Source organism: Parasteatoda tepidariorum, chromosome 3 (genome assembly GCF_982258835.1).
Source record: "Parasteatoda tepidariorum strain Cologne lab strain chromosome 3, Ptep-v5.0, whole genome shotgun sequence".
Lineage (NCBI taxonomy): Eukaryota > Metazoa > Arthropoda > Arachnida > Araneae > Theridiidae > Parasteatoda > Parasteatoda tepidariorum.
The window spans coordinates 71,502,744-71,530,504 of NC_141757.1; the positions used below are offsets into that span (position 1 = coordinate 71,502,744).

Consider the following 27,761-nt stretch of genomic DNA (forward strand, 5'->3'; position numbering starts at 1 on the left):
ACGAGCGCAATAGAAATTTGTCAAATCACTTCTGAGGAAAAATGAATGAAAAAACATAAAAACCAGTTTGATAGTCTGATGAGGTTTGGATGTGCTTATAACAATTATTTTTCAACTTATCTACAAATGCAACATGCAACAATGCAAATGCAACATGTAAACAAATTTTCAAAGTAACCACATTTGGTCTTAATGCAGAGCTATAAGCGTCTCACGAAATTTTTTGCTGCAGTAAAGAACAAAGAAAAAATTTGAGACTTTTAAAATTATGCATTTTTTGGATTCTTGTCACCATTTTGTTTTTATGTATAAAAGATGTTATAAGGAAACTTAACTGCTAAACACACGAATACGAATGCTCAAATACGTATCAACGTTTTTTGCTTGAAAATATATTTCATTTTAAACATTTGATTTGATTGAAGAATTATATCCAGACCAGAAAGGGATAGAAAGAAGATTTGATAAGCTCGAACAAATAGAAAACTAATAGAAATGAATGGAAAGAACAGAGCTATAATTTTTCTCAAGAAATACAGTCTAAAAAATAACGAAAAGGCTTAAAGAAGATCAAGCTCTGAAGGACCACTCTTTTTCTCAGTTAATGATAGGCGTAAGGTATCATATAGTATACATGAACGAAATGTGTGTTTAATTTAGTTTACAAACTAAGCTTTTAAATTTCATTTTTCGCCATGATTTCATAAGATCATGAAAAATAAAAATCAAGAACGCTTGAACTTAAATTTTATTTTACGCCGAGCAATTTTTAAACTCATTAAGTATAAAAATGTGAGAACTAAGATATTTTTTTTCCGCCTCAGAAAAAGATTTTTTACTAGTAACGTTTCCTGCTCGTTTGAGTAATTTTCGATGTCAGTTTACTCTTCAAATTGCTTTTAGAGTTTATTTACAGAAGCACGTTTTGCAGCTCTAAGCATGAGATATATTTAATATGCAGTGTGGAAAGTGGACGGAATCTGTTGCAAAATAAGCAAACCGAAAACGGTTTCTATAAATTCAGCATTTGCCCACAGCTGCGAGGTGCTGCCATCAGGCGCCTAAAAAGAACCAGCTGATTCATCAGGATGTCAAGGAGTCCACAGAGAACGAAACTGATTTTTCTCAAGTCGAAAACACACACTTGCGACGGTTTTCTGAAGAGAGGACAAACGAGATAGAAAAAGTCGCAAGATATTTGTGATATTCTTTTTCGTGCAAAATCGAAATTTTTCTGTGATAAAATATGAGTTCGTTAGAATTGGATGTGCATCATGCAAAACATCAAAGAGAAATGGAATCTAGAAGACTGGAACAAGAAACAAGAATAAAATTAGATCAACCACTGGAAGTGAGGCTTCTCGGGCCGACTGATGACGTCATAGTGAAAACGGCCTGTGTTCCTAGAAATGACGTCATTGTTATAAGCGAGCACCTTTCTAGAGATGAAAGGTATTATATGTAATTTAATAATGCGTTTTTTTTTTCATATTAGAGTAATTATTAAATTATAAAAATTCGCATATTTAATTTTTTTAAAATAATCAATGATTTAACTATAAAAAAATAATAGTGATATGGTTTATATTCAATTTCTCATTTATGGCTATTTTCGAATTAAAAATAAAAATTGACAAAAATTATAAGAAAACTGTAAAAAAATATATTATAAAAGTAGTATTAAATATATTATAAAAGTAGTTTGCAAATTTATTTACAAACTCATGATTAAAAATTCATTCATGATAGTTAGATTTTTTTTCTGTATAAATTTAAGTTTCATTATTATTTAATTCATTTAATTATTGATTTTTATTGATAATTATTGATTGGAGAATAAAATTTATGTTCCACAGAGGGGTTGATAGTTGGGCCCCTTACCTTTTTTTATTGAATTATTGCTCAAACCTTGATTTTTAATTGCATTAAAAAAAGATAAAATAACTATGACTGAAAGGTAATTTTTTGTCATACAAAAAAGTTATTTCCCTGGACATTAGCATTTGTTTATTTTCTATCGGGCTTACTGATAAACAAAGCAACACCTTGACAATTAAAATAAATCAAACGTCATCGCTGTTTAAGGAAATGCGCCTATCTGCATTTTAATTTTTTATTGTAAAGTAAAGATATATTGAAATTAATATGGTCCATAAATAATTATTTTTGTAAGTTAAAATATTTAGTTTAAATAATAAATATTACACAACAGCTAGTTTAAAAAATAAATTTTATTTATTTTTTTATTTTTTTAGCATTAAATAATTTTGTTTAAAATTTTTGTTATTAATTTTTGAGGAAATTAAATTGGGCTTCGAGCTAATTTGGATAGTGCATTTAGACAAGAAATAATATGGACACACAATAATTATAGTGCTTAGTAAAATATCACAAGCAAACTTTCAAATTAACACGATAACAATACTACTGGTGACATTTTTATAAGTTGGTGAACCACATTTGGTTTGATGCAGGGCCATAAACGTGACACAAACTTTCTGCTATGAACCGGAAAGTTTCTTTTGTGAAGCCAAAGTCTTTTGAGGCTTAGCACAATCCCCTTGTTTCCAAATGGAATAATCCACCGATTTCAAACCTGGTGAATAAAGCGGCCATTTCTAAGTAGTAAAAAAAAACAGGAAAAATTCTTTTTTAATGTCCTTAATTAGTGTTGGAGCAGATCCAGTTGGAAGGTCCATCTTATATTTCTAAAAATCCTTAACTATCAATTAAATATTACATTTACCAAGATGAGTTTGTAGAAACAACCATATAAGTTGTGATCAACTTATTTGGTAGTTTCTTCTCATCTCGTATTTAACGATTCGAATAGTTTAGATTTATCTCATAACCACAGCACAGTTACCGAAAGTTAATTTTTCACAAATTTAATACATTATTCAGAGCTGGACATAGCATAGCATTAACAGAACTGGCTTTTCTTGCAACTGAGCATCAAACTCTGCAATTATGTGACATTTTAACTTTATACACTGATTTCAGATTTGTCGTACCTTACAGAGATATTTATTATTTTGCTTTTATTAAATAGTTCATGTTATCAGAAAGAGGACTTAACCGATTATTTAAATGCTGTTCGCTGATTGCAAGAAGAAATAAATTAATAAAATTCTTGCAAAAGAAGATAAGTAAATGAAAATTAAAACAGAAAAGCTAAAGTTTGTCTGTTCTAATTTTCCAACATTAGAGCAGATAAAACAGATAAAACTAAACTTCTTTCATCATCATTAAGAACAAAATTGTCGAAGCATTAATTAAATTTACATATCACTAGCTTAATTGATAAAAAAAATTGTGTCCCAATGTCGAAAGTTTCTAATTATAAAAGAAATTTCACATTATTTGAAATTTCTATACCATTTGTCATATTAGCATTAATAAGACATTCTAAAATTACTAACAAATGTTTTTTTAAAAATATATGCATCAAAGTTTGCTAATAAAATATTTTATGCGATTCCTATGCTTTTGAGGGGGAAACTTTCTTAACCTTGTAAAATTAGTTACAAATGAATATTTATGTCATTATTATTATTCAATTATGCAGTATAAGGATAAGTACTTTCCAAAGTAAATAATAACAGTTTAAAGAAAAGCATATAAATTACCCATCTTGAATAAAAATAAAGAAACAATTTAGATTTTTCAGAAAATAACAAAAATAGGTATCTTAGCATCATAAATTTTTAGTTAGCAATTAACTTTGATAAAATTGCTCTTTTAAATTCAAAATTAATTATTATTAATAAATAATGCATTATAAAATAACGAACATCAATTCATGAAGAAACGTATGCAATAAAGTCGGTTAGTAAAAATTATGATAAGGCTCTCATATATTTTACAGAAATATGAGAAAAAAATATGATTCCGTAAACTTTTGGTTGTCAATATATATATATATATATATATATATATATATATATATATATATATATATATATATATATATATATATATATATATATATATATATATATATATATATATATATATATATATATATATATATATATATATATATATATATATATATATATATATATATATATATATATATATATATATATATATATATATATATAATGGCAATGTATTAACTATAAATCAGTATTTTATATTTAATATGAAAATAAACAAAAGTTTTCAGAAAAATATAATTAGGTTAGTTAATAAAATTTATGTAGCAGCTCATGTTTATCAGAAAATGAATAAAAAGTTTCTCACTATTAATTTTAGCTTCTGCTGAACATCTGTGACATTAATAAATATTAAGTACTAAATATAAGGCTAAATGGAAGTCATTTGCAATGGGGAAAACAATTTACACCATTTTAACATTTAAGATTCGTCTTCTAATAAATCTAGTCAGTAGCGTTATAAATTTTCTGCAGTAGAAAACTTATATGTTTCAAAGTAAATTGATTTTCCTCTCTTTTTATTATTAGCATATGTGAATTTTTTATAAAAAAAATTGGCAGTAAAAAAGTAGTTTTTAAAATAAGCAACTTCAATTTATTTGTAAAAAGTAGTAGGTAAGTAGAGCAACTAAAGCAGTCAGTTATTCTCTGCTTTATCTTTTTCACCTGACTTTCTTTAAGGGTCATTTTTTTAAAGACTTGATCTGTGGTTTATATTTATCTTTCGAAACTTGGCACTGGTCCTTGTTTGAAATCTGCTGCAAGTTCGCCCTCATTTCATTTTTTGTCTGTCTTTTTGGAAAGTTTTAACGTTTTTCATTTATTACTTTTTTTAAAAATTATTTCACATAATTTTTAGAAAAAAATTGGGTCTCAAAGCTATTCAGTTTCCAATTATAACTTGTTGGCAAATGATTTATTAAAACTACATCATTATTAGGCAAAGAATAGCAGTAGAGAAAACAACGAAAAATTACCTAAAACTAAATTCACGTAAAACTCACCTTTAATAATTTGTCATTTTTACGAATTTAGAAAAGTTATTATTATTTTTTGGTGCTTATTTAGAAAGAAAAAAAACTATTCCCATTGGATTACAGTATTAATTTTGAAATTTTTATTTAATTCTTTCGTCAAAAATGCAAATTATATAACAATAAAATTTAAGACCAGATAATTTGTGTAAAAAAACTGAATTGATAATTATTTTATTGAAATATTCCAGTACAAAAATTTTATCTTAATAACATAATTTGGACAACATTAGAATAGGCAAACGAAATAATAAAGTGTATATCTGTGAAATAATATTAGTCTATGGCGAGCATACAATTATATTAAGTGAAAGGTTTTTGTAGATATAGCAACTGGGATAAAAGTAGTAATTTAAAGGAAGTATCTTTTTCCTCAAATCAGTTGAACTTAGTTTATTATGGTTCAAAATATTAATAGTAACTAGAATTATTTTACAACTTTATTCCTATGAGTAATAAGAGAAATGAGAGATAACATTTAAAAACACTAAAACATTTAAAAACACTAAGCTAACGCATTTATGATTTTTTAAAAATGTGTGAGTGTGTGTGGGGGGGGGAGGAAGAATTAGGTTGAAGATAAATTTGTATAAATTCTCTTTGACTCCAAATAGGAAATAAGGACATGTTAAAAGTGAGAAAAATGCTGTCGAATTGAGTTTAGTGAGTTTCATAAAATGCACAAGGAATGAAAGGCTTGGGTTAATATGATGATAAGCCACAATTGTCTCAAAGATAATATTTTTACATATTACTGTTCCTTAGTATGATTTATAGATAGATTCCTTACGAATGTCTGAATTTCCACTTGGTAACACACGGAAAAAGAAGTTCTGGTAATATTACCCAACTGCATGAAAATGACATTTCTCGTTTAAAAAGAAAAAAATTAATTCTGCTAATAAAACCAAACTAAAATATACGGTATTCAAACCATTCATTTGCTAATTCTTCCGTTCATATAATAACGGTTCTATAAAGCCGTAATTTCTTGTTAATTTTACCAAAATCAATATCAAAGCGCTTCGGTAAAAATTTTCGAGTTTTTTTGGCGTTTCCATAGAGCCAGAAGCACTGTAAATTTTACCGTATTCGGAAAATATTGGCGATACTTTTTTTCTCAGGGCAGAATAGTACACAGAAACATCATATTACTTACATATATAAATCAGATTTTATCACTACAAACGCTTCCCCGTTAATTTACAAAATATGGCTTCTCATTATATTGACCCAATCCCTTCACATTGTAATGCTTTTTGTGGTAACAGTTTTTCTACTTTAATCACTTCACTTCCTGAAGATTACAAAATTTATTATTCTGAATACTATATTATAAGTAAAAAATATTCTTACAAAAATAAAAGTAGCGGAATATTTCTTAATATATTTTTTTTAACTTAACAGAAAACAATACCAAATTGAAGTGGACCAATTGAATCAAAGATTAGCTGAAGCAGAAACTAAACTGAAGACAGAGGTAGCACGAATCAAGAAGAAGATGCAAGTACAAATTACAGAACTTGAGATGTCTCTTGATGTAGCTAACAAGCAAAACTTAGATCTCCAAAAGACAATTAAGAAACAGGCTCTCCAGATGCAGGTATGTTTTTAATTCCTCATAATATTTCAATTGAAACTCTTCGTCATTGGTTATAACTAAGGCCCGGATTTTGATGACATTTGCATTTTTTGCATTTTTGGACATTTTTTGTCTTTTAGAGCAATTTTTGAGATTTATAGGGCATTTTCTTTGAATTTTGGGGCGTATTTTGCATTTTAAAGCATTTTTTAAATTTTTTGTTAATTTTTTCCAATTTTTATTATTTTTTATTATTTTTTATTATTACACTGGCTTCCAAACAATGAAGAAAATCTCTAGGATATTAACAGGTGAAGCAACATCTTTTCAAATTGAAGAAGAATTGTCAGTAAGTGTGGCCGTCCTTTTCAAGTACGCACCAATAACATCAGTAGACGTTGAAAGAAGCTTCTCCTGGTATAAAAATTTGCTTTCAGACAAGAGACGCTCGTTTACATTTCAAAATATTAAAAAAAATTTAATAATCCACTGCAATTCTGATATTTAGTAATATTATGAGACGGAAGTTGTTATATTCATTTAAGTTTCTGTACAAAATGAAAATGTTTTGGAGTCAATATATTTTCCTTTTTTTGTTATTTTAGGGTATGAAACATATTTTTCAAACTTTAATGAACGCAGAACAAGTATTGCATTGCTTTATATTTTTCGAAACGACTCATAATAATTTTAAAGAGTAAAACATTGTTTTAGTTCAATATTTTTACTTCTATTTAAGTCATGTCATAAGGCATTTTTAGCGCAATTTTCGCATTTTAAGGGCATTTTTTGAACTTTTTAAGGGCATTAATTGAGGTTTTTTAGGTCATCAAAATCCGGGCTCTAGTTATAACAAAGTAGTTTTACTAGTTCATTTGTGAAATTCCAAGAAAAAAAAATCGACACAATAAAATAAAATTAATAGACTATAGGAAAATCTTTTATGCTTAAATTTTTTTATTGTATTTTATTAATAAAATAATAAAAAGTTTGAAAATGGAAAAAATGATAATGCTTTCGAGAATTTCGTACGAATTCAAACATTCAAATTTGTTTTCTTTTTAAATTTGCGTTTCAAACAAGAGAATTTTATTTCATGGTTTCTGATAGTCTTATCTGTCTTAAGATCTATAGCTAAGTTTCATAAAAACACGGATGAAAAGTCTTTTTTATTGTTAGATATAAATATTTTAATCGAATTATGTGAACTGATAACTCTTAAGTATTTGTATATGATAATAAGGATACGTCTAAATTAAAAATTAATCACTTAAAAGATCCAAAAATGTTATTGTATTAACAAGGAATTAGATTTTTTTCACTGATTTACTTCCCAATCCTATTGAGCTAAAATTACACCTAATCATTTTGCTTGGTTGCTATTACAGCTTCTACAATTTTTCTCTAAAGTTCCTTTTTAATTTTTAGTCAAATAAAGAACTTTTCAAATGTTTTTGCCAAAAAGAATAATCAAAAATCATGAGAAAAGAATATTGCCTAATCATCTTTAAATTCCAATAATCTTTTAAAATTACATGTATCTTTATTTTATGAAAACGATCATCGCCTTTATTAAAAATATTAACAAAAATACTGTAATTTAAAAATAAATAAATAAATGCTTAAAAAATAAGAACTTTTCTACTAGGATTGAATATGCCAGCAGCAATTTGTGCAACAATTGCATTGAGTTTACTTATTTCAGGAGCTGCAATCTCACTATGATGAAGTAACTCGCCAATTGCAACAATCCATCGACCAATTAGGTGTAGCAACAAGACGATGCCAGACTCTGCAAATGGAATTGGATGAAATGAGATCAGCCCTTGAACAAGTATGCATGATTTTTGGTGCTCGTTATATTTAAAAAAGTAGTCAATTTTTCATTGCTAATTCTGATCATATTTATTCCTTATGGTTATAATTACTATCATGAATCATATACCTCATTTTTAATAGAAAATTCATTTTAATAGGCAACTCAAATTAAGGTAGTTAATTTGCATTAGAACAGTGATCCATCCTTATCTTAAGTTTGACAAAAGTGTGTGTTAGGTAAACGTTAAAAAAAATTTTTTTTGAGTCTTATTTAATCTACTTAGTGGTCTTAAGTAGCACACTACAAGAAGTGAAACTACTGTAGTCGCTATGTTTTTTCGTAGTTTATAGTGGAATGTACCACTATTTTTTAAAAAAAGTAATAGTGCGATACAAAAAAACAATAGTTGGTAGCGATTTCTGCCTACTACTTCGTACTTTAGTTCAGTATAGGAGCAGGGTTCTAACGCAATTAATTTTCAAATTTGATGGGTACAAATCTTCGCGGGTCTGTCAAAGGACGCAATTTAAAATATCCCTGCGACTTTGAGTTAACAAGAATTGCAGATTTTGAGTTACGTATAACTAATATTTAAGCTAGTCATTATGAATGATAGATAATTTATTTCTTTGCTCACACTTTCACATGCGAATGTAGGCTCGTAAAACATTGATGATATTTTAAAGGAGGGAAGCATATTTTCGATAAGATCGATAGTTTCTTAGAGGAAGTAAAAGAGCATTAAGCACTTAACAAAATTACAAATACTTGATAAGTTCTTACCATCTCTTAAATTAAATATTCGCTGCCAAGAAGGGCATAAAAAATTGAAGACTAAATAAACAAATTCAAAAGAGATGTGTCAGAATACCAAGCTGACTCATGTAAACAATAAATATTTCTGAATAATTCATCATGTTTAATATAAGCCTATATTTTATTCAAAACCATTTCGAACATAATGTGTAAATTAATTTCCCCAGAAAAATTCGGTTCCTTAAAGTAGTGAAGAAGTCACTACAATTCCAAAATAGTTTAGTTTGTAGTCACTACATTTAAAAGAAAGTAGGTGTAGTTGTTAACTACATTTGTAACAAAGTAGTTGTAGTTGTAGTAAACAACAAAAATAATGTAGTTTTTCCGACCACTGAATCTACTATATATACTTATCAATTACAAAGCATTTATATACTAATTGTACATTGTATATTTTAAATGAAAATAAGTAAATTATTAAATTAATTAATAATAAAACTCTCATTTGACAAAGAATTTATTTTAAAAAAACAACAAGAGTTCAAATATTTAAAGAAATGGTAAGCAGTACGAAACAAGTTCTGAGAAGGTGACGTCTGAAGCAGAACCACAAACTTTAAGTCATTTATATTCGGACAGTAATTTTTGAAAAATAAGGTTTATATGTTATCATGGACAAAAGCAACATTCTTTTTCGATTTCTGAATGCTATATTTAACGAATGGCATAACTTCAATTTATTAATAAGAATATTACTCGATATTTACTTTACTCGATACGTTTCTTATAAAGAGCAGAATTAGTCACGTAATTGGAAAATCGTTTTAATTTTACTGGAACAACTTAATACTTTAAACGAATTTTTAAAAAAATTTAACCACTTTTATATTTAGAAAAGTTGTCAACCTTTTTAAATCTAAATCAAATCAGTAACCTTAAATTACATCTATTTTTGGGGGACATTACGTATTTAAAGAAAGTATTGAAGGAAATAAAAAACTTAATAATTCATATTTATTAATTATCATTATAGGCCATGCGAGCTAAACGCCATGCTGAGCAACAATTTGAAGAAGCCCACAGCAAAGTGAACGAACTAACAACCATTAATGTGAACCTATCATCAGCTAAAAATAAACTTGAGAGTGACTTCTCAACTCTGCAATCTGACTATGAAGAAATCCACAAAGAGCTGCGTGTAAGTATTTCATATTGCTCTATACGCATTTAATATAGTTTTTCATGTATCAAATCCACTTATAATATTGTATACCCTCTCTTTTCAAAACTAAATACATTCTATAGATGTAATAAGCTATCAATATAATATAAACTAATTCAGGCGGATGAAGAACCTTAAGCAATGTAATTATAAACCACATTTTCAATCATTAGACTTTTCAAATTGTTCAATTAATAAGAGTGAGGAATTTGGGTGCAAAGCATCGCGATTTACACGTAGGCAATACTATGTTTCTGTGCATCGTGCTGTTATGCTGCTGTATGGATCTGTAAAATATCTGTAACTGGAGATCTGTCAAATATCTATCTAAAAACAGTACTAAGGAGTAATTTAATGTAAAAGATGTATGAGTAAGTGTGGCTTATCATTATAATTCAAATCTTCCAATGTAAAGAGGATTACTAAACGCTAAGATATAATTACAAAGGAGCAAAATAAATTTTGGTAGCGGCTTCATTGCCAATTAATTAGAAGAAGGTAAATCAATTTTATTTCTATTAACATAAAATGTGGTTTAGTACAAAAGAAAAAATACATTAAGGACGTTCGGTCTGAGGAACAGTTGGCTAATGTTCTTCTAAGTTTTGTATGCAGCGAGTCGAGTCTATTCTCTCTGAAACGCTTCTTAAAGTAGCTAATCAAAAATATTTAATATTTATTTAATATTTATTGAATACATTTGTTTCCCAACTTGAACTGAGCTATCATAACTTTAAATGAGTTTATTATAACTAAAACCCGCTTTGATCGCAGCTGTCCTAAACTGCTTTTTTTATTTAAATATAATTTTTATCTTGTTAACCTAGTTTAAATATATGTTGCCTATTTACAATTCGAATGGCAAGTAATTAGAAAACAAATTTGACTCATTAAAAATTTGGGATAGATTGCTATAAATGTTATTAATTCTGCTGAATGTGGAAAACTGAAATTTGAAACATTTATTTAATTCATTTCTAAATTAAATTCGTTATGTTTGTTCGACCGGAATAAAAAAAAATTCAATGATTGTAATTTGTTGTTTAAAAAACATTACATTAAACGGATTAGACTTTTTTTCAGTTTCTAAGAATTATTTTCAAAATATTTGTTTTTGTTTTAAAATAATGAGTTAATATATATGCATAGTTTCGAACACGAAGTAACTCTAAAATGCCAATTGACAATAGTGTTGAAGCAATCGAACGGAATAGAAGTCAACTTTGCAAGCAATTTCCTACTTATATCATTGGAATATAAAATTTTACTAAATTCTTTTCAAAATTTTGAATAATTAGGACACTCGATATATATTTAACGTAAGCAAAAGTTTTAACACAAAAGTTAGTATCTATTAGATACTACGGTTTGAAAATGAATCAAATTGCAGTGTGTTATATTATTATAGTGTAATGTATGTAAACAACTTGCAGGTGATCGACGAGCGATACAACAGAACTATTATTGAGCTGAAGACCGTCAAGGATCAACTAACCGAGGAACAAGAAAGATGCGTCAAAATTGAATCCATCAAGAAATCTCTGGAAATGGAGGTTCACAGTCTCCAGGTTAGAATTGAAGAGGTTGAAGCCAATGCCTTAGCTGGAGGTAGGAGAGTCATCAGCAAGCTCGAAGCCAGGGTGAGGTTTTATTCATTTGTTAATTGGGTATACTATAGCCTACGTCACAGGTTGTGTTATTCCTACTAAATTTAACCCATGAACGGCATTTTCTGCGAGCCTAACTTCACGCCACAAATAAACAAACGAAGTGTTTGATCGTTTAAATAGCTGCTCGCCAGATTTTATTGCATTATAAAGAAAAGTAATTGATATTCGATTTTTGATTAATAATTGATTTATGTGGATAGTGGCATAGAATTTAGCATTGCGTCATGGTAAATGTTATTCCTACTAAGTGGAAGTAGTTGTGTTTTTTTTTTATGTTATACCCAATTTTAATTTTTTTTTCTTCTTTCCTTATTTTTTTATTTTGAAGACTCTTTGTTGCAAGTATTTTTATCAAACGATGGATATTATTGTGGAAGACGCCAGTGACAAACGGCCACTATGATGAATATTTGTTAAATATCACCAGTTCTCATTTACACAGACAAATGTCAACACTCAGCATGCAGTGATGTCAACATTGTAGAACAGTGGTTACCGCCTGGCGGCCAACGAAGCCTTTTTTTGTAGCCCGCGAACTAAAATATATTAGTTTTTTGCGGATAATTTTCGTAAAAAAATCTATACGGGTTTAAAAAACTTTTCTTTCGTTTAAAAAAAAAACTAATTTCGTTGTTTCTGGGAAATTTAACATACCAACGATGCAAAACAATTTATTTCTCGGGTTTTGCCTCCAAGAAAATATTTATTTGAATACAAAATTAATCCTGTGTGTTGCTTAAAAATTTACTTCTTATTTTAATTTGTAATTCAATACGTTTGTTTTGTACAACTTGATAAAAATCTGACAGTAATATTTAATGTTCCTTCAAGCATTATATGAGTTCTATATAAAATTTTAATAAAGTTACGGCCCGCCATTTGACTGGTGTTTTACTTGCGGCCCCCGGCATCATGAAATTGGAAGCCCCTGTTGTAGAAGAGAAATAATAATAACCCTTTTTATCATTATTACCCCATTTACCATATGGTAAAAACTAAACTATAATTTTATAACACAGCATTTTATAATTTTACATCACCAGATATCGACATTCATAGTAACAAAAACATTGAAAAACACAATAAGGCTGTTTTAAAACTCATAGTTAATTTGTGTGGGTACGATTGTGTTTGTTTTGAGTGGAATTAAATATAGCCTTCATTAGCCCATCCGACCATAATTCAACAAATTATTTACTACAACGAGTAAAATAGCAATTGAAGTGTATTAGTGGCACATAAACGCTTCTAAAATGCATATAAGTGATAATTATTAAATTCTAAAGATTCTAAAACGCATATTTAAGAGTTATTGCTTAAGTTATTGCAAGTTATTAAAATATATTCAGAATAGAAATTTCAACTTTAATACGGTATTTTCATAAGAAAGAAATTTACTTATTACCATAAAAAAACTTTGAACTATAAGCTATGAATGTAATATTTGAAACATTTATTTTATAACTTAAAAGCATAAGTAGAATTCAGGAACTGTTTATTTTAGGGCGTAAAATATGAAGCTTTGATAAAGTAGCAACTTACAGTATTAAAATTTTTAGTATATAAGTTCCAATAATACCTTTTTTTAACTTTACGTAATTTTTCATTTAAATAATCTTTCATAATATTCTTAAATTTTATAAATATTTTAACTTTTTCGAATTTTATAAAATATTAACTTGCACGATTTTGGATAATAGTTTACAAAAAAATTTCAAAGCAATTCATATTAGTGTGCAAAAAATTATTTTACTAAAATGCAACTTGCGCATTAATATGTTAATAAAAATGCTTCATGAAATATTTAAAATGTAAAAACGACAATTAAAATCGGTTTTTACTGGTAATACTCTTCGAATATACCTCAAATAAAATTTTTAGAAAATGCTAACTTCTAACAAAGCTGTTTTAAAAGTAAGATACACATTGAATGCGGGCGTTGACTGCCAAGAATAGCTCTTGGCGTAGGAAAAAAGAGAGGGTGGCCAGACATTACCATCTTTAAACTCGAACACTTTCAAAGAAAACAGAGACGCTCAGAGCAAAGTTCCTCTTAAAACAAATGAAGGTCATTGGGTCTGAGTGTTCTATTTAAAGAGTAATATTAGAAATGTCAATGATGATTGTATCTAATATTTTTTTTCTCTCTACAATGCAATTTTGAGACTTGAATCGATAATATAAATGCTAGTCAAGATTTAATTTTAAGCGATACTTAATATAATTATTTAGTTTCATACATTACGATGTTGCAAATTAGGACATAAAATTTTACTCTCACTACGTTTTTAAGATTACTATAAAAATAACAAATAATAAAACACATGCATATACATTTAAGAGTCTTTCAGTTCCAAAACTTCGTAAATGCCAGTCAGATTTTTTTTTTATTAAGTGAAAATAATTTTGATCATTGACTTAAACCACGAACTTAGTTACAGAGAGAGAGGATAACTATAAGTGAAAATAGCTTCGGTTACCGTTAGATTTTACTTATACAGCATTTGCTGTAGACGGATGATAACATATCTATGGTAAAATTCTGTGTTCTTTACACAAGATGTAAAAAACAATTTTTTTTTTTAAATGGCAAGCTTTAAAATCTGGATGGCGCTTACGAAGTCTTATGACTGAAATACTCATAGATGTTAACAACAATATATGACATTATCAAGCAGTGGGTAATTAAAAAAAATTACTCGATTTCTTTTGACATGAAAATATCAGTTTGAAAATTAAAATGTTCCTTGTTTAATTACTAAAACAGCTAAATTGTACGGTTATTTTTATTCCATGAAAATATTGATTACTATATTTTACGCATGTAGATCGAAGGTAGAATTCTAGTTGATAGATCGTCAAAGGATTGAATTCAAACTTTTTTGACCATGTATAAAATGTTATTGAAATATACACGAAAACAAGTCATATTTTTATATTTTGAGCATTAGAGGACATAATTACTTACTTTTAAAATATAAAATCATTATATTATAACTATTTAAAATAAAATAAAACTTATCTCTGCCTTTTTCTTGAAAGATGACAGCATTTAATTTAGGAGTTTTTATCATTTAGATCAAGGATGTTGAGATAGAAATGGAAGAGGAGAAGAGGCGTCACTCCGAGACTCAGAAGAGCTTGAGGAAGAAGGAGACACGCCTCAGAGAATTGGTCTTGCAATGTGAAGATGACCACAAGACAATCTCCATGCTAAATGATGCGACAGAGAAACTGAGTGAGAAGGTCAAAATGTACAAGAGGCAGCTTGATGAACAAGTACTGAATCTTCAATAATTTCTTTCATTAACATAAATCAATTAGGCAATCTAAGTAGAAAAACTATTGTAAAATAATTTAGAATAGCTTTTACACTTTCAATAGTAATTTACTGATATCATACATTTGTTTGTCCTGAAAAAAATGAGAAAGACATACATACGTTAAAGTCACACTCTAGTATGAACTATGGAATTCCTGAAGTTTAATAATACTTTTCTCAAAGTTAAACTTTTTAGAGTTCAACTTACATTTCTAAAAAACTATTGACTACTTATGAAATATCTATGCAATGTTTAAGCAAGTATAGTGGCGTTCGGTTCAGTGGTTAAGGCACTGAAATGCTCTTGTAAAGAACTGGGGGTCCAATCTCCGATGGTGGCTTGAAGCCCACCCGGGTTCAGATCAATGCGCACCAGCTGAGCCGCGATGGTACACGGGATAGAGCGTTCGCCTTCCATTGAGGTGAACCGGGTTCGAATCCCAGTGATGGCTGGTCGATACGAATCCGCATCTGGCTTGTAGCGACCACGGTGATGACGTTAAATATCCTCATGATGTCATGAGTTAGAATCCCTTTGCCGTCAGGCTAACTGTGGGAGGTTCTCGTGGTCTTCCTCTCCATGTAAAGCAAATGCGGGTTAGTTCCATCACAAAGTCCTTCACGAAGGCAAATTTCTCCCAATACTTGATCCAGGAGTTCCCTTGTCTTCTGGATTGGGTTCAAAATTACAAGGCTATGGAGTTGAACATTAGCAGTCTTAAGCCCAAAAATTGGGTCGACTGTTCAACGACGGTTATAAAATATGAAATGAACACCGGCTTGTCTGAGAAGTTAAGGAGGTGCGCAATGCTGACCACATTGCAACTATCATACCACTAGTTACGAAATTGGGGTATCTTAATCCTTATAGCCTTCCCTGGTCCACAATGAATTGTTGCGCAAATGCTTTAATTTCATGCAAATTTAAGATTGAGTGTTTTATAATAGTTTAGACTGACCTATTTTGTATTCATAACATAACTTTTTGATAAAACGTAGCAAACAAAATAAGTATATTTAAAAAATGTAAGTAATATTATTCTAGTGGCATTAAGCATAAGAATATCGTGAGAATTAAAACTGTGCGTATTCTAATTTAAAAAGACAAGCACAGTAACTTTTATATTTATTATTACAAATAATTATGTTAATTTGCAAAAATATTTTAAAAGCTTTAATGGCAATAAGAACCAAATGTGCTTTTTCCGAGGAATTTTATCAATATTATAAATGTTACTTACTTTTTCAATAGTGGTATTGTTTTATTTATTTGTTACATGAAAGTCTGAATATTCACCGAATTTTTACTGCATTATTTAAAAGTCAAATTAGAAGAGATATACTGAAAATTAAATTTTTAAAATAATTATTTCATTGAATTAAATTTACTTAATTCATATAAAGTTCGTTTTTGGTTAAAGTTCTGAAAAATTTTCTTGTTATAGTTATTTAGGACAAAAATTTGAAAGTTGTACTAGTTTTAGTATGTTTCTTCAAGAAAATAGGAATACAGAGTAGGCTTTAGTATAATATCAGGTTAATGTGAAACTCCCTGCCCGATTAGCCAAGCGAAATTCATTATATTTTATTTTTTTTAAAAAAGTAACTATTCATGAATATTCTATTTTCCATATTTTTCTGTCTCTGAGCATTTTACACATTTTTTAAATTCCTTCTTTTTGTAGATATTACATTTTCTTTTTCAAAAAAAGCTGCAAGAATGTCTTAGGTTTTTTTCTATCGAAGGAAATTTTTATAATTTAAAATATTTTACCAAGTGCAGTACATCTGAGTTTGCCAAGTTAGAAATCTGAGTTAACATGATCTGGAGACCACGTTCAGTGGGATGAGTTAACAGTGCTTGTTGAACTAGCAACGATTGATGTGCTTTTTCAATTGACTAATATGTTTTCTTTTTGCTTTTATTTCAGCACTTAGTTAATAAAGTCACTCTTAAGTACTTTTCCCCAATTATTCATTGATCACATTCCTCTGCTATCTCACTGAACGTATAACTACATTTTTTGTGTTGTCTAGATCGGAAACCTTTAAGATCACTTTATATTAGGAAACAGTAGCCTTAAACGTTTATGTTCATTTTCACCAGGTTGCTTTTTTATTACATTTTTCATGTGTTTGAAATTTATTAAAATGATTTAATCTTTTTAGGAGGGTATTTCTCAACAAAATCTTACTCGAGTTCGAAGGTTCCAGCGTGAATTAGAAGCCGCAGAAGATAGAGCAGAAGCTGCAGAAGGCAACTTGTCTATGATCCGTGCCAAGCATAGGTCTTGGGTAACTACCAGCCAAGTGCCCGGAGGAGTTCGACAAGTCTTCGTAACAGAAGAAACCTCAACCAACTATTAAATGTTGCATTCATAACATTGCCATTCGCTAGAACGAACAATCTATAGGCTATAATAAACACTGGAATTATAACAAAAGTTCAGTTGAGTAGGGGAAAAACTATTTATTTCAAAGTCTTTGGTATGCCACGAAATTTTCTGAAGATTCTCACCTTAAATATTTTTAAAATGAATTGTGATATAAAATGTGCCGGTATTCTACTTAATGAGGAATGAGACTTTTAAACTTTTGATTATCGTGTTGTTATTTTGAGAGTCATAATTTAAGCGTTTTCGCTATATCAACTGTTCTTTTATTATAGTACCAAAATCTTTAAACATTTTTGCTTAATTATGGAAGAAATTAAATTCATTTTACTATGAATTTCGATTCCCATTGCTGTTTCAAGATTAAAAATATGCGTATGCTATTATAAATTGCATCATGTACCGTCAAGACAAATTTACCGTTTATATATATGCAAATAAACTATAGAATGCAACCAAATATACTATTATTGTTCATGTTTTTTAATTGCTATATAAGCTACTTTATATGAAACGCCAACTATACAACTATTAGTATTTCATGAAATCATATTCTTATGTTATTATATCGAAAACTAAGACCATGGGATACATGGTCTATAGACCATGGGCACAAGAATACTTTGCCTTTAGTTTAATTATTGAAATACTACTTCTTATGGAGGATAATGCGGTTTTAAAATTCTGTATCACATTCAAACTTGTTTTTAAAACTTTTAGCGAAATTCTCTTGGAAAAGCACGAGAATTTATTGTGCTTAGTTTTACAAGATCAGCTTCAAGCTTCGCTTTACGAAATTTGAGAAATTTTTAAATTTAGACCTTATATTTTACTTAAACTGAACTTGGACAAGCCATTTTTCTTACTTTAAAAATGTATCTGTGAATGAAATATTTGCTTGTTATTTATTTTGTAACACCGAACAATGAAATAAAGTTCAAACTTGTTTTTTTCTGAAAACATTTATGATATTAAATACATTTACTGAGTTGATGAACATTTAATGTTTTAAAGCAATGTATTTCTATAACACACAAAAACATTTAAAATGAAGAACATATCAGGGGAAATTTTGACAACACTCAATTTTCAAGTTTAAGAACATGCTGTGGTGGAATTTAAGCTTAGAACATTAATTTATTCTGCAAAGCATTTAAAATGTTATTCTGTAAACCTAAATAATGAAAAGAATAGAAATTAGCAAGTCTAAAAAAATTTGTAATGCAGTGATAATAATTCGTTAAAACTTCGTTAAATATTACTATTTGTGCTTTTAGAAATTATTTTTGAGAATTACAATCATGATTAATAAATCTTTATTTTCCCGAATTAGCACAAATGAAAGCAATACACTAAGTTCTAATTCAATGGCAAAATGTTTGAACAAGTTTATAAAATGCATCTTATTGCTATTTGCCAAAATTATTGTAAAATAGTAAGTTTATAAAATTAGTACAATTAAGAACAATTAAAAGGAATTTCACACTTTACATTCAGATCACTTAATATCGGACCTTTTCTTACTTGAACTACGCCTGTGAAAGCTGCTATTGATTCATTTTAAATCTGATTTTCTCCAATTTACTTATGTTTGACTAAATTCATTTTTTCACTTGTTCTTCAATTGTAAACAATGGACAACTGGTCAATTCTTCTTTCAGTGACATAACTAATTTAACTGTTAACCGAGGTTAAAATCAAAAATAAATATCTTGTGCATAAAAGCCAGTTTTTTTTTTTTTAAGTTTTTTTTATTCTGAATATGAACAAAGACCGGCTCTAAAGTATGCAAAGAGGTTTTTCCTTTCCTCATTAATACACAATGCAAAATTCGTTACGTATTAGAATGGTTAAACCCCTTTCCTTGCTCTTTGAAGATCAACTTACTTATGAGAACTGATATGAGGCAAACAAACATTCAAAACAAAATAGTTTAGAGGCTCCGCCCCATTTGCGTTAGGTATTAAAAAGACTAGCAAAAGAGAAATTTCATATAACTTGCCATTCTCATCAAAAAAAGAACCAAAAAGAAACATTTTTTTTTACCATTTTTTCTAATAATTCGTCTATTACAAGGTTGAAGAAGTGATCATAATTATAGAACCGAATGAATATCGGATTGGTAATGGAATGCTTTAGCTATCTTTCAAGCAAAGCATTAACCCATCCTCTTGTCCCTCGGTAACTTAATACTAAAATTTGTACATTTTACTCAAGAAGATAGCGCGGTAAATATTTTTCTAAATATTGGTTATAAAAATGATACATTTGGCTCTACGTTTGAAAATATGCAAAATTTTTCAAACCATGCTTAAAATTTTTAATTTAATGTTAAGACATTAAAATTCATATGGATAATTGAAAACTTCAATACAATTGCTCTTAAACTTATTATTATATTTTTCCTACAGTGTTCAGATTTCATAAAATTATGAGCTTCATATTATTTCTTCCTGCTGCATACTTTTCATAAATAATTTCAATCTTTAAACAATATATCTATACAGTATAATCTTTATTAGGATCCAGATATGCAGATTGTTTCGTAATTACCGACCGTAATAAATCGAAAAATAATTTTTAAGAGTGGATAAAATAAAAACACTTTCTAAATCTAAATAATCACATCTGTGAAAGGCAGAACTAAAACATCAAAACCCATAGAATTGCAAGATAAAACAGATAAAAGTTGGAAGGTTATTGTAAGAAGCAGCTTCGAGTTTCATAAAGCTATCTAAATGGTTTTGATATTTCCCTTTCCACTTTTCACACTGGCAACTTCATAAATTTCTTTGTGTACTCTTAAAATGTATACTTTATATAAAGAAATCTATCTAAAACTATCTATAAAGAAATGTTAAGAGTGATGACTGTGTAACACCCTCTATATGAAACCACCAGCACTCATTTCTGAAAAGAAATTAAACAGTTCACTTTCGTGCAAAAACTTTTGAGTTTCGTAGTTTTACCCAAACATAAAAGACTTAATTAAAAAAATATTGTAATATAGATTTTACTTTGAACATTAATTTATAATTTAGCTATTTCAAAAATATATCAGTTTGGGAAATTAATGTAATTTGATTTTTATTCTAATTATCTTCCTTTAAATTCCTTTAAATTGGAATTGATATATTTTTTTCCCTTTAAAAGTTCAGTCAAAATAGGATTTTAAAAACTCTTATAATTAACATTTTCTAATTATCTCTTACGGTTTAAACATATGAAACAATTAAAATATAATCTAGTCCAAAAAAAAAACATCCGTCGAGTTATTTTTGAACAAAAATATAGAGCACATAAACATTTAATGCGACGACGGAAAAAAATTTTTCTTGTTGGTATAAATAAAATAAAAGATACATATGAAACTAAACTGAATATTCTAATGCAAGAAAATTCGAATCACTTTTTTGAAATGCATCAAATCATTTATGGACATTACGAGAGCTTTTTACATTTACCAACAAAATACAGTAGATGTAGAATTAAAGAAAACTTATTATTAAAATTTTCAAGATATATATTTTGGATTAAATTCATTGAGGTAATTATAATATAATCCAATTTAAATACATGAGTCAAGTGTTTTTACTGAAGTCCTAAATAACTGATTATTCATAAAATTTTTAGTTAGAGAGTCTGATTATTTTACTGAAACATACATATATTTATCTGTGCATGATTTATTTTTATCACTACAACTTACTCACAAATTTTTCATTGACCAAAAATCATCGACCTTATTTCTTATTCTTCTCTTGTAGTAGAGATCTCTCAACATAACTGGTTATTAAAGAGAACTTTCTTCTCTATTTTTAGATTTATGCTCTGTGTAAAAAAGGAGTTTCTCAAAATTGAGCAAAACTGTATTAAAATAGCTCCGAAACAAATAATAGTCAAATTTGAAAATTCCATGTTTTCCAAATTGAAACTGCATATACTCATTTTTGAGCAAAATACGTAGTCTCAAAGGAGATGTGGTGGGAGAAATGTGTCAGAGAGTTCTTCCTTGGCTGGATTCGAACCAAGGACCTTCTGGTTCGTAGGAGGATGCTTTAGTCACTGTAGTTATACACACCAGTCCAGGGTGAGTTAGGTAGAAATACTGACCAACTGACACGTCATGACATGCTAGATTCCAATTTAAATTGTAAAGGATTTCAATGGAACGAACTCTGAAGTTTGAATCTTGCAGACAGCCAATGAATATTTCTCTCATACATTTCTCCTTCAACATTACCTTTAAGACTATGCATTTTCCTCAAGAATGAGTATATGATCTTTCAGTTTCGATACATGGGGTTTTCAAATTCGAAAATTATTTGTTTCAGAGCTATATGACACATGTTTTTGTTAAATTTTTAGAAACCCTTTTTTTACAGTGTAAACTCTCTAATTATTCGAGATTTAGAATTAAGAGTTTACGCAACATACCTCTGTAACTACAAATTAATCATTTGTTTCCTCATGAATGATTCCTTGAAAACTGTGTTAATAGCGTGATTTAGCAAAATAAAATGAAGTTTCATTTTTATACTAAGTATGTACGAATTTTTATATTTACTTTCACAATTTATTATTTTTTAGCAGAATAAATATTTAAAATATTTCATTTCATAAATAATGCTCTTGAAAGAAGTATTTATTATTAGTTTCCTAACACAAATATAATTAAGCAAATAATGTGTTCTAAAACACTAAGGAACAAAAAAAGTCAACTCTTTAAAAGACTTAAAATACTCTGTAAGTAATCTTTCCAGCGCTACTGCCGCGTACTCTTAGACAACTTTTCTGTTCTACAATTTTGTTCACAGCTCCATCTTTCTGTCTACAATATCTTTTTCTACTTCGCTATTCAATGGAGAAATTGTGGTTTGAAGAGAACAAACTTTATACAAGGATTAGTTTGATCGTAAATATGCAAAGTTTAAACTAAAGCTGTGTGGTACATTACGCTGTATCAATACATCGTGGGAATGTCGGTACTTTTAAAATATTACAATAACTATATTTTAAAATTGTTATATTCATGCTGTATCGTGAGTACCACGTCTTACGATAGATATAAAAAGCACGATAATAATAATTATTTTTTTTTAATTGCGGGCACTTGAAACTATTGTCCATTGGCCACAGAAAGTGCCAGAACTGCTAACTCTCTTTTCCTAACCCAGTGGGCACCTGTGGCGTAGCCACGGCTGTGGAGCAGCGTCGCCCACGACGCACTACCACAGCCCGTTTATAGGGTGGGTCACATTCACACGCAAAGGAGAAAGGACATAGAACACAGATAGAGAGAAAGAAACATCCATGCCCTGCCCGGGATTCGAACCCAGAACTTTTCTGATGCAAGGACAGTTCCCTGCCCCCTACACAGGCCGGTCGGCGAACGATAATTATTGACAATGATAAAATCATGATTATTATCGACAACAATAAATATTAACTGCGATAATGTAGCGAACATCGGCAACAATAAATACTGAATATGAAAACATTGTGAATATGAGAGCTTGTATTATTGTTAACGAAACTCGTCAATTACGATATTTTCATAAGTCATTCGAGTAACGAAAATATTGACCATTGCAAATAATTCACAGCAGTAAAAAAAAAGTAAAATATCGAGGTGTGTAATATATCGTAAAATATCGATGTTTCTTGACGATGCTTAAACATGCACAGTAGTGCTTAAAAATGCATCTTAAATCATTCCAATGAATCTCAGTTGGCTACATTGATAACCATTAGTAAATAATAAGCTTGGAATAACTCTAGAAAACGATTTTGTTGGAAAATAGGGTAATACCTTCTACGAAAATTATTTTTCAAATTTCCTTTCAAAACTGAGAGATTCTACATAACTGTTACCTAACTGATACTGCCTTAATTTTTCAAGTTAACTATAGGTGTAGATCGTGACTTTGATTCTAGTCTTCAACGGAAAAAAAAAATTTGGAATTTTCAATCTAAAACTAGTTTGATGTTGTAAATGCAATATTTGTTTTGAATTAATAAATGGTAAAATTTTAAGCATTGTTTATTCCGCAAAATTAACAGTCAAAGTAGACAATTGAAGAGTAAACATTACAAATATTACGATTTTTTTTCTCTGTAATATTTTTATTTACTTCTGTTTATTTCATTTTTATTTAATTCTATTATATGATATAGTTTACTTATAACAAAGAAATTAAAAATTAATAGGTTTTTCAAATAGCCTTTAAATAGTAAATGTGAGAAATAAAGGGCACATTTATTGTTTTCCATTAGTTCAGAAAGATTTTTAGTGTTTGCCTTTAAATATGCATTACATTCAACAATAAATCAAAATTAAACTCAAGAAAAGCAGAGAGATGTTAGAAAATTTAAATTATTTAAAATTATTCGTCATAATTTACCTGAGTTGTTAAGAAAACTTGTGCTTTTTTCTTCTTTAACAATTAATATCCAAGCACCTTATAGAATTAAATTTAAAAGATAAAGCAAACGATTACAGAGAAATTTGTAAATTTAATTGAAAATAATAAAAGAAAACGATAATTTCATCATTTAAAAAGTATTTGTGCTTAATACCTCAAGAGGTCGCTGTATGCATTGGGCCAAGAAGTGGCCATTTTTCGCAAGTTTTCCGTATTTAGAAAAAAAGAAAGAACTCATAAATTTTTTGTATGTTTTAGAGACGAATTTTCAATGGTTATAGCATTAGAGTGTTAACTTCATAGTTTGAAACTTTAAACAGATATGTATTTTCATTTTAAAAAATCATAAAATATTTAAATTTAAGATAATTTTGGGGATAAAAATTATTTTTGTTAGAGCTGAGAAAGTTTTGGAAGCTAATTTTAATGTATATCTTACGAAAATTACTTGAATATAAAATATATCAAAATTTTGTGGCAAAATAATGATAAGCGACTTATGTCTATATTGATCAAATCCTTCATATATGTGGATTAAAGCAACATTTTTCAGTAGAACAAACAATGATCAGTTTCTCACAGTAGACAAGTTTTTAAATTTAAAATTTTAAATTAATTTTTTTGTATAAATCTTATTTCTGGTGATTATTTAGGAAAAGAAAAATTTTAAATTTACTTATATGATGATAAATACGATTTAACTTTTAAACACTGCATAACACACATGTAATAATTCAACAGCTTGAAAGCACGAAAATTATTTTGGAATACCTTATTTTATTTAATAATAGTTTAAAGTTTAAGCTTTATTGTTAAGTCTAACTAAACTAGTTATTATAAACCTAAATATCAACAATGGATTACGAGAAAAGAGATCGATAAAGTTTGTTACTGATTCTTTAAATTCATTTAGACAAAATAATGTATAAAGAGAGAGGACAAAAGGTCATTGAAATGCTACGCTGTATGGTGGGTGGTATATTTTTGTTCTAACAACATCAGCAAAAGTCTTATCTTTCAACTGAGACAAATTCTGATACGCTCTTTGTCAACCCACGCCAATGTCATCATTTTATGTTTTGGTAATAGATTTTAGTGGGTATGATTTTTACAGAGAGTTTTTTGACGATTTCTCTTCAAATTTAAATTAAAAATAATAAAAGAAAACATAAAAAATCATTTGGCTAAAATTAGCCATAAATCTTTTGCGCTTCGCCACTTCCTTTATTTCTTAATTTGAAGATAAATTCTAAATATGAATAGTTAAAATAATATTGTAAGAATGTTTTGATTTGAAATTTAAAACAGTATTTTTTTTTAATTCCTGACAAAAATTTGATAAAATGTATTCGAATATACAGTGTGTCCCGTAACATATTACCCTTATTATATGTTTTTAGAATGCTTGTTAAAAATTAATCCGCAAAAACCAACACTTTTGAAATTAAGAGAAAAAAAATTTATGACTGTCAACAGACTTTTGAATTCTATTGACGAAACTTCTTAATAGTAAAATAACAAAGCATGAAACTGAATTTTGTCTTGGTTCATTTAAAACAAAAATTCAGGAAAAATTAAAGATAGAAGAAGTGATAGTGGTATAAGTGATAAAAAAATGAGTTAAACACTATGAATGTAGGCATAATTTGTAGTTCTAAAAAACATCATAGAATGTTTAAAATAAATTGTCCTTTTAAAATTCAAACATGATTTTGCTTTAAAAATCTAGCACTTTGCTCCATTAGCGAACTAACTCAACAGTTTCAAAAAGGTTGAGACGATGCAGCTTATTTCAGTAATTAAGTATTGTCTTGAAAGTATTTCTTTTAAGCAAAAAAGGAAAGCATTGTTCCACTTTTAGCGCATATTTAAGAAAAAACTGTGTATAAGACACTGCGTTTTCTCTGAAAATAAAAGTGGTAGAAACTGTTTCACCAAGCAAGTGAACATCTGGAAAATTGTAAGACATTGAGGAATTGAGTGTAGAAATATAAATACCAGATATCCAAGGAATTTCTTTAAAACAAAAAAAAAGAAAGAAAGGAAAAGAAAATAGATGCCCCTTGTTCTTAGAAATGAAAAGTCCCAATTTTAATATCATTATTTATTTATTTATTGGCTGAATCCCGTTCTTTGTACAAGGTGAAAAAATAAGCATCAACTAATCAGTAGATACTGAGCAACACTACAAAATTGTGTACAAAACATTAAGACAAATACCGACAGAAATAATAAAGTTAAAATAATTTCATTGTTTTTTGTTTATATATATTATTTGTTACCCTTTTTGGTAGCTTTACGTTATTAAATTGAGCCAAACACGTATTTAATAGTTCATCCCATGAAAATACATATTAACTACATTTAGTATCATCTGGCAAAATGCTGTTGCTCGGGACAAGTCATGATATGTATTTAAAATTTATCACCGTCAAGCTAATTTTCCTGTACTTATATCTTCGAAGGGTCTTAAAATATCTATCATAAAAATGTACAGTATTGGTGCAGCTGTAAACGTAATAAGACATTCGGTTGTAAAATACTTTTTACCTTTATAAGATTATATTTGATGTATTTTAAAATGGCACCAATCACCATGATGCCTGAAGTAATTATTAGAGAAATTAATTTTTATTGGCATCAATGATAATTTTGGTATTTTTTAATGTTTATATTAAACGAGTTAGCTACCTTACTCATTCTTTACAGTTCAAACTATTTTTAAAAAATTTCAATTAATGTTATATAATGTTTTATAGTAACATGTTTTAAAAGCATAACTATAAATAAACTAAAACGTGGTTTCAGATAACCAATTTGATCTCGTAGTCCGCCTGATAAGCTGCAACGATCACGTTGATCATTCAGCTAATCTGGCATAGCGAATGAAAAATAAGTATTAAATAACGAGCTGTAAACATTCGATCACAGCTATAAGCTTGCAAACTTCATTAATGTTTTATTTAAAATATTTGACTAAACTGAATCGTTTATAGTTTACATTAAAATAATGGCTTCCGCTAAACTAATCAGAAAGTTCCATTTTTTGAATGTCTCTGAATAAAAGAAAATTAAAAATAGAGAATCGGGCTACGTAATTTGTTTACAATTGTACTCATTTAGCTTCAAGTTGAATGTCTTATTTTTAGAGGCTATGGTATACCCGCAATCCAGTAAACACACGAGCAAATTCTTTATTTTATTATATTAATAAATCCTTTATAGAAACAAAAACAAATATTCACCGAAGAGCGATTACATTATGACCACCCTCCATCTATGCTCGCCCAGGTTTTCATGGTTTCTCGCCTTGGAACAATGTTTTCATGGGGCACATTAGGACCCATAGTCCTCATAGAACAATCCCTGACGTCTGTAAGCTACTTGAACATAGTTGCAGACTAGGTTCACCCATTCATGGCAACCGTTTTCCCTGCGGGGGATGGTGTTTACCAACAGGATAATGCACCATGTCATAAGGGTCGAATCGTCGAGGAGCATTCCAGTGACTTTCAAGTCATGTCTTGGCCCCCAAATTCACCTGACCTTAATCCAATAGAGCATTTGTGGTCCTACTTAGAAAACCAAATTCGTGCT

The 27,761-nt window shown here is 28.6% G+C and overlaps 1 protein-coding gene across 1 annotated transcript in view; it reads left to right on the forward strand.

The window, feature by feature from the left end:
- The window catches only part of LOC107441852 (paramyosin), a 51,155-nt gene extending 32,456 nt beyond the window's left edge, over positions 1–18,699 (forward strand). The window contains exons 11-16 of the mRNA XM_043038770.3: positions 6,383–6,578; positions 8,263–8,391; positions 10,166–10,330; positions 11,788–11,994; positions 15,103–15,303; positions 17,516–18,699. Coding sequence (XP_042894704.1) covers positions 6,383–6,578; positions 8,263–8,391; positions 10,166–10,330; positions 11,788–11,994; positions 15,103–15,303; positions 17,516–17,713 — 1,096 coding nt within the window. The 3' untranslated portion in view covers positions 17,714–18,699. The remainder of the gene's footprint in view (positions 1–6,382; positions 6,579–8,262; positions 8,392–10,165; positions 10,331–11,787; positions 11,995–15,102; positions 15,304–17,515) is intronic.
- The last annotated feature ends 9,062 nt before the right edge of the window (positions 18,700–27,761 follow it).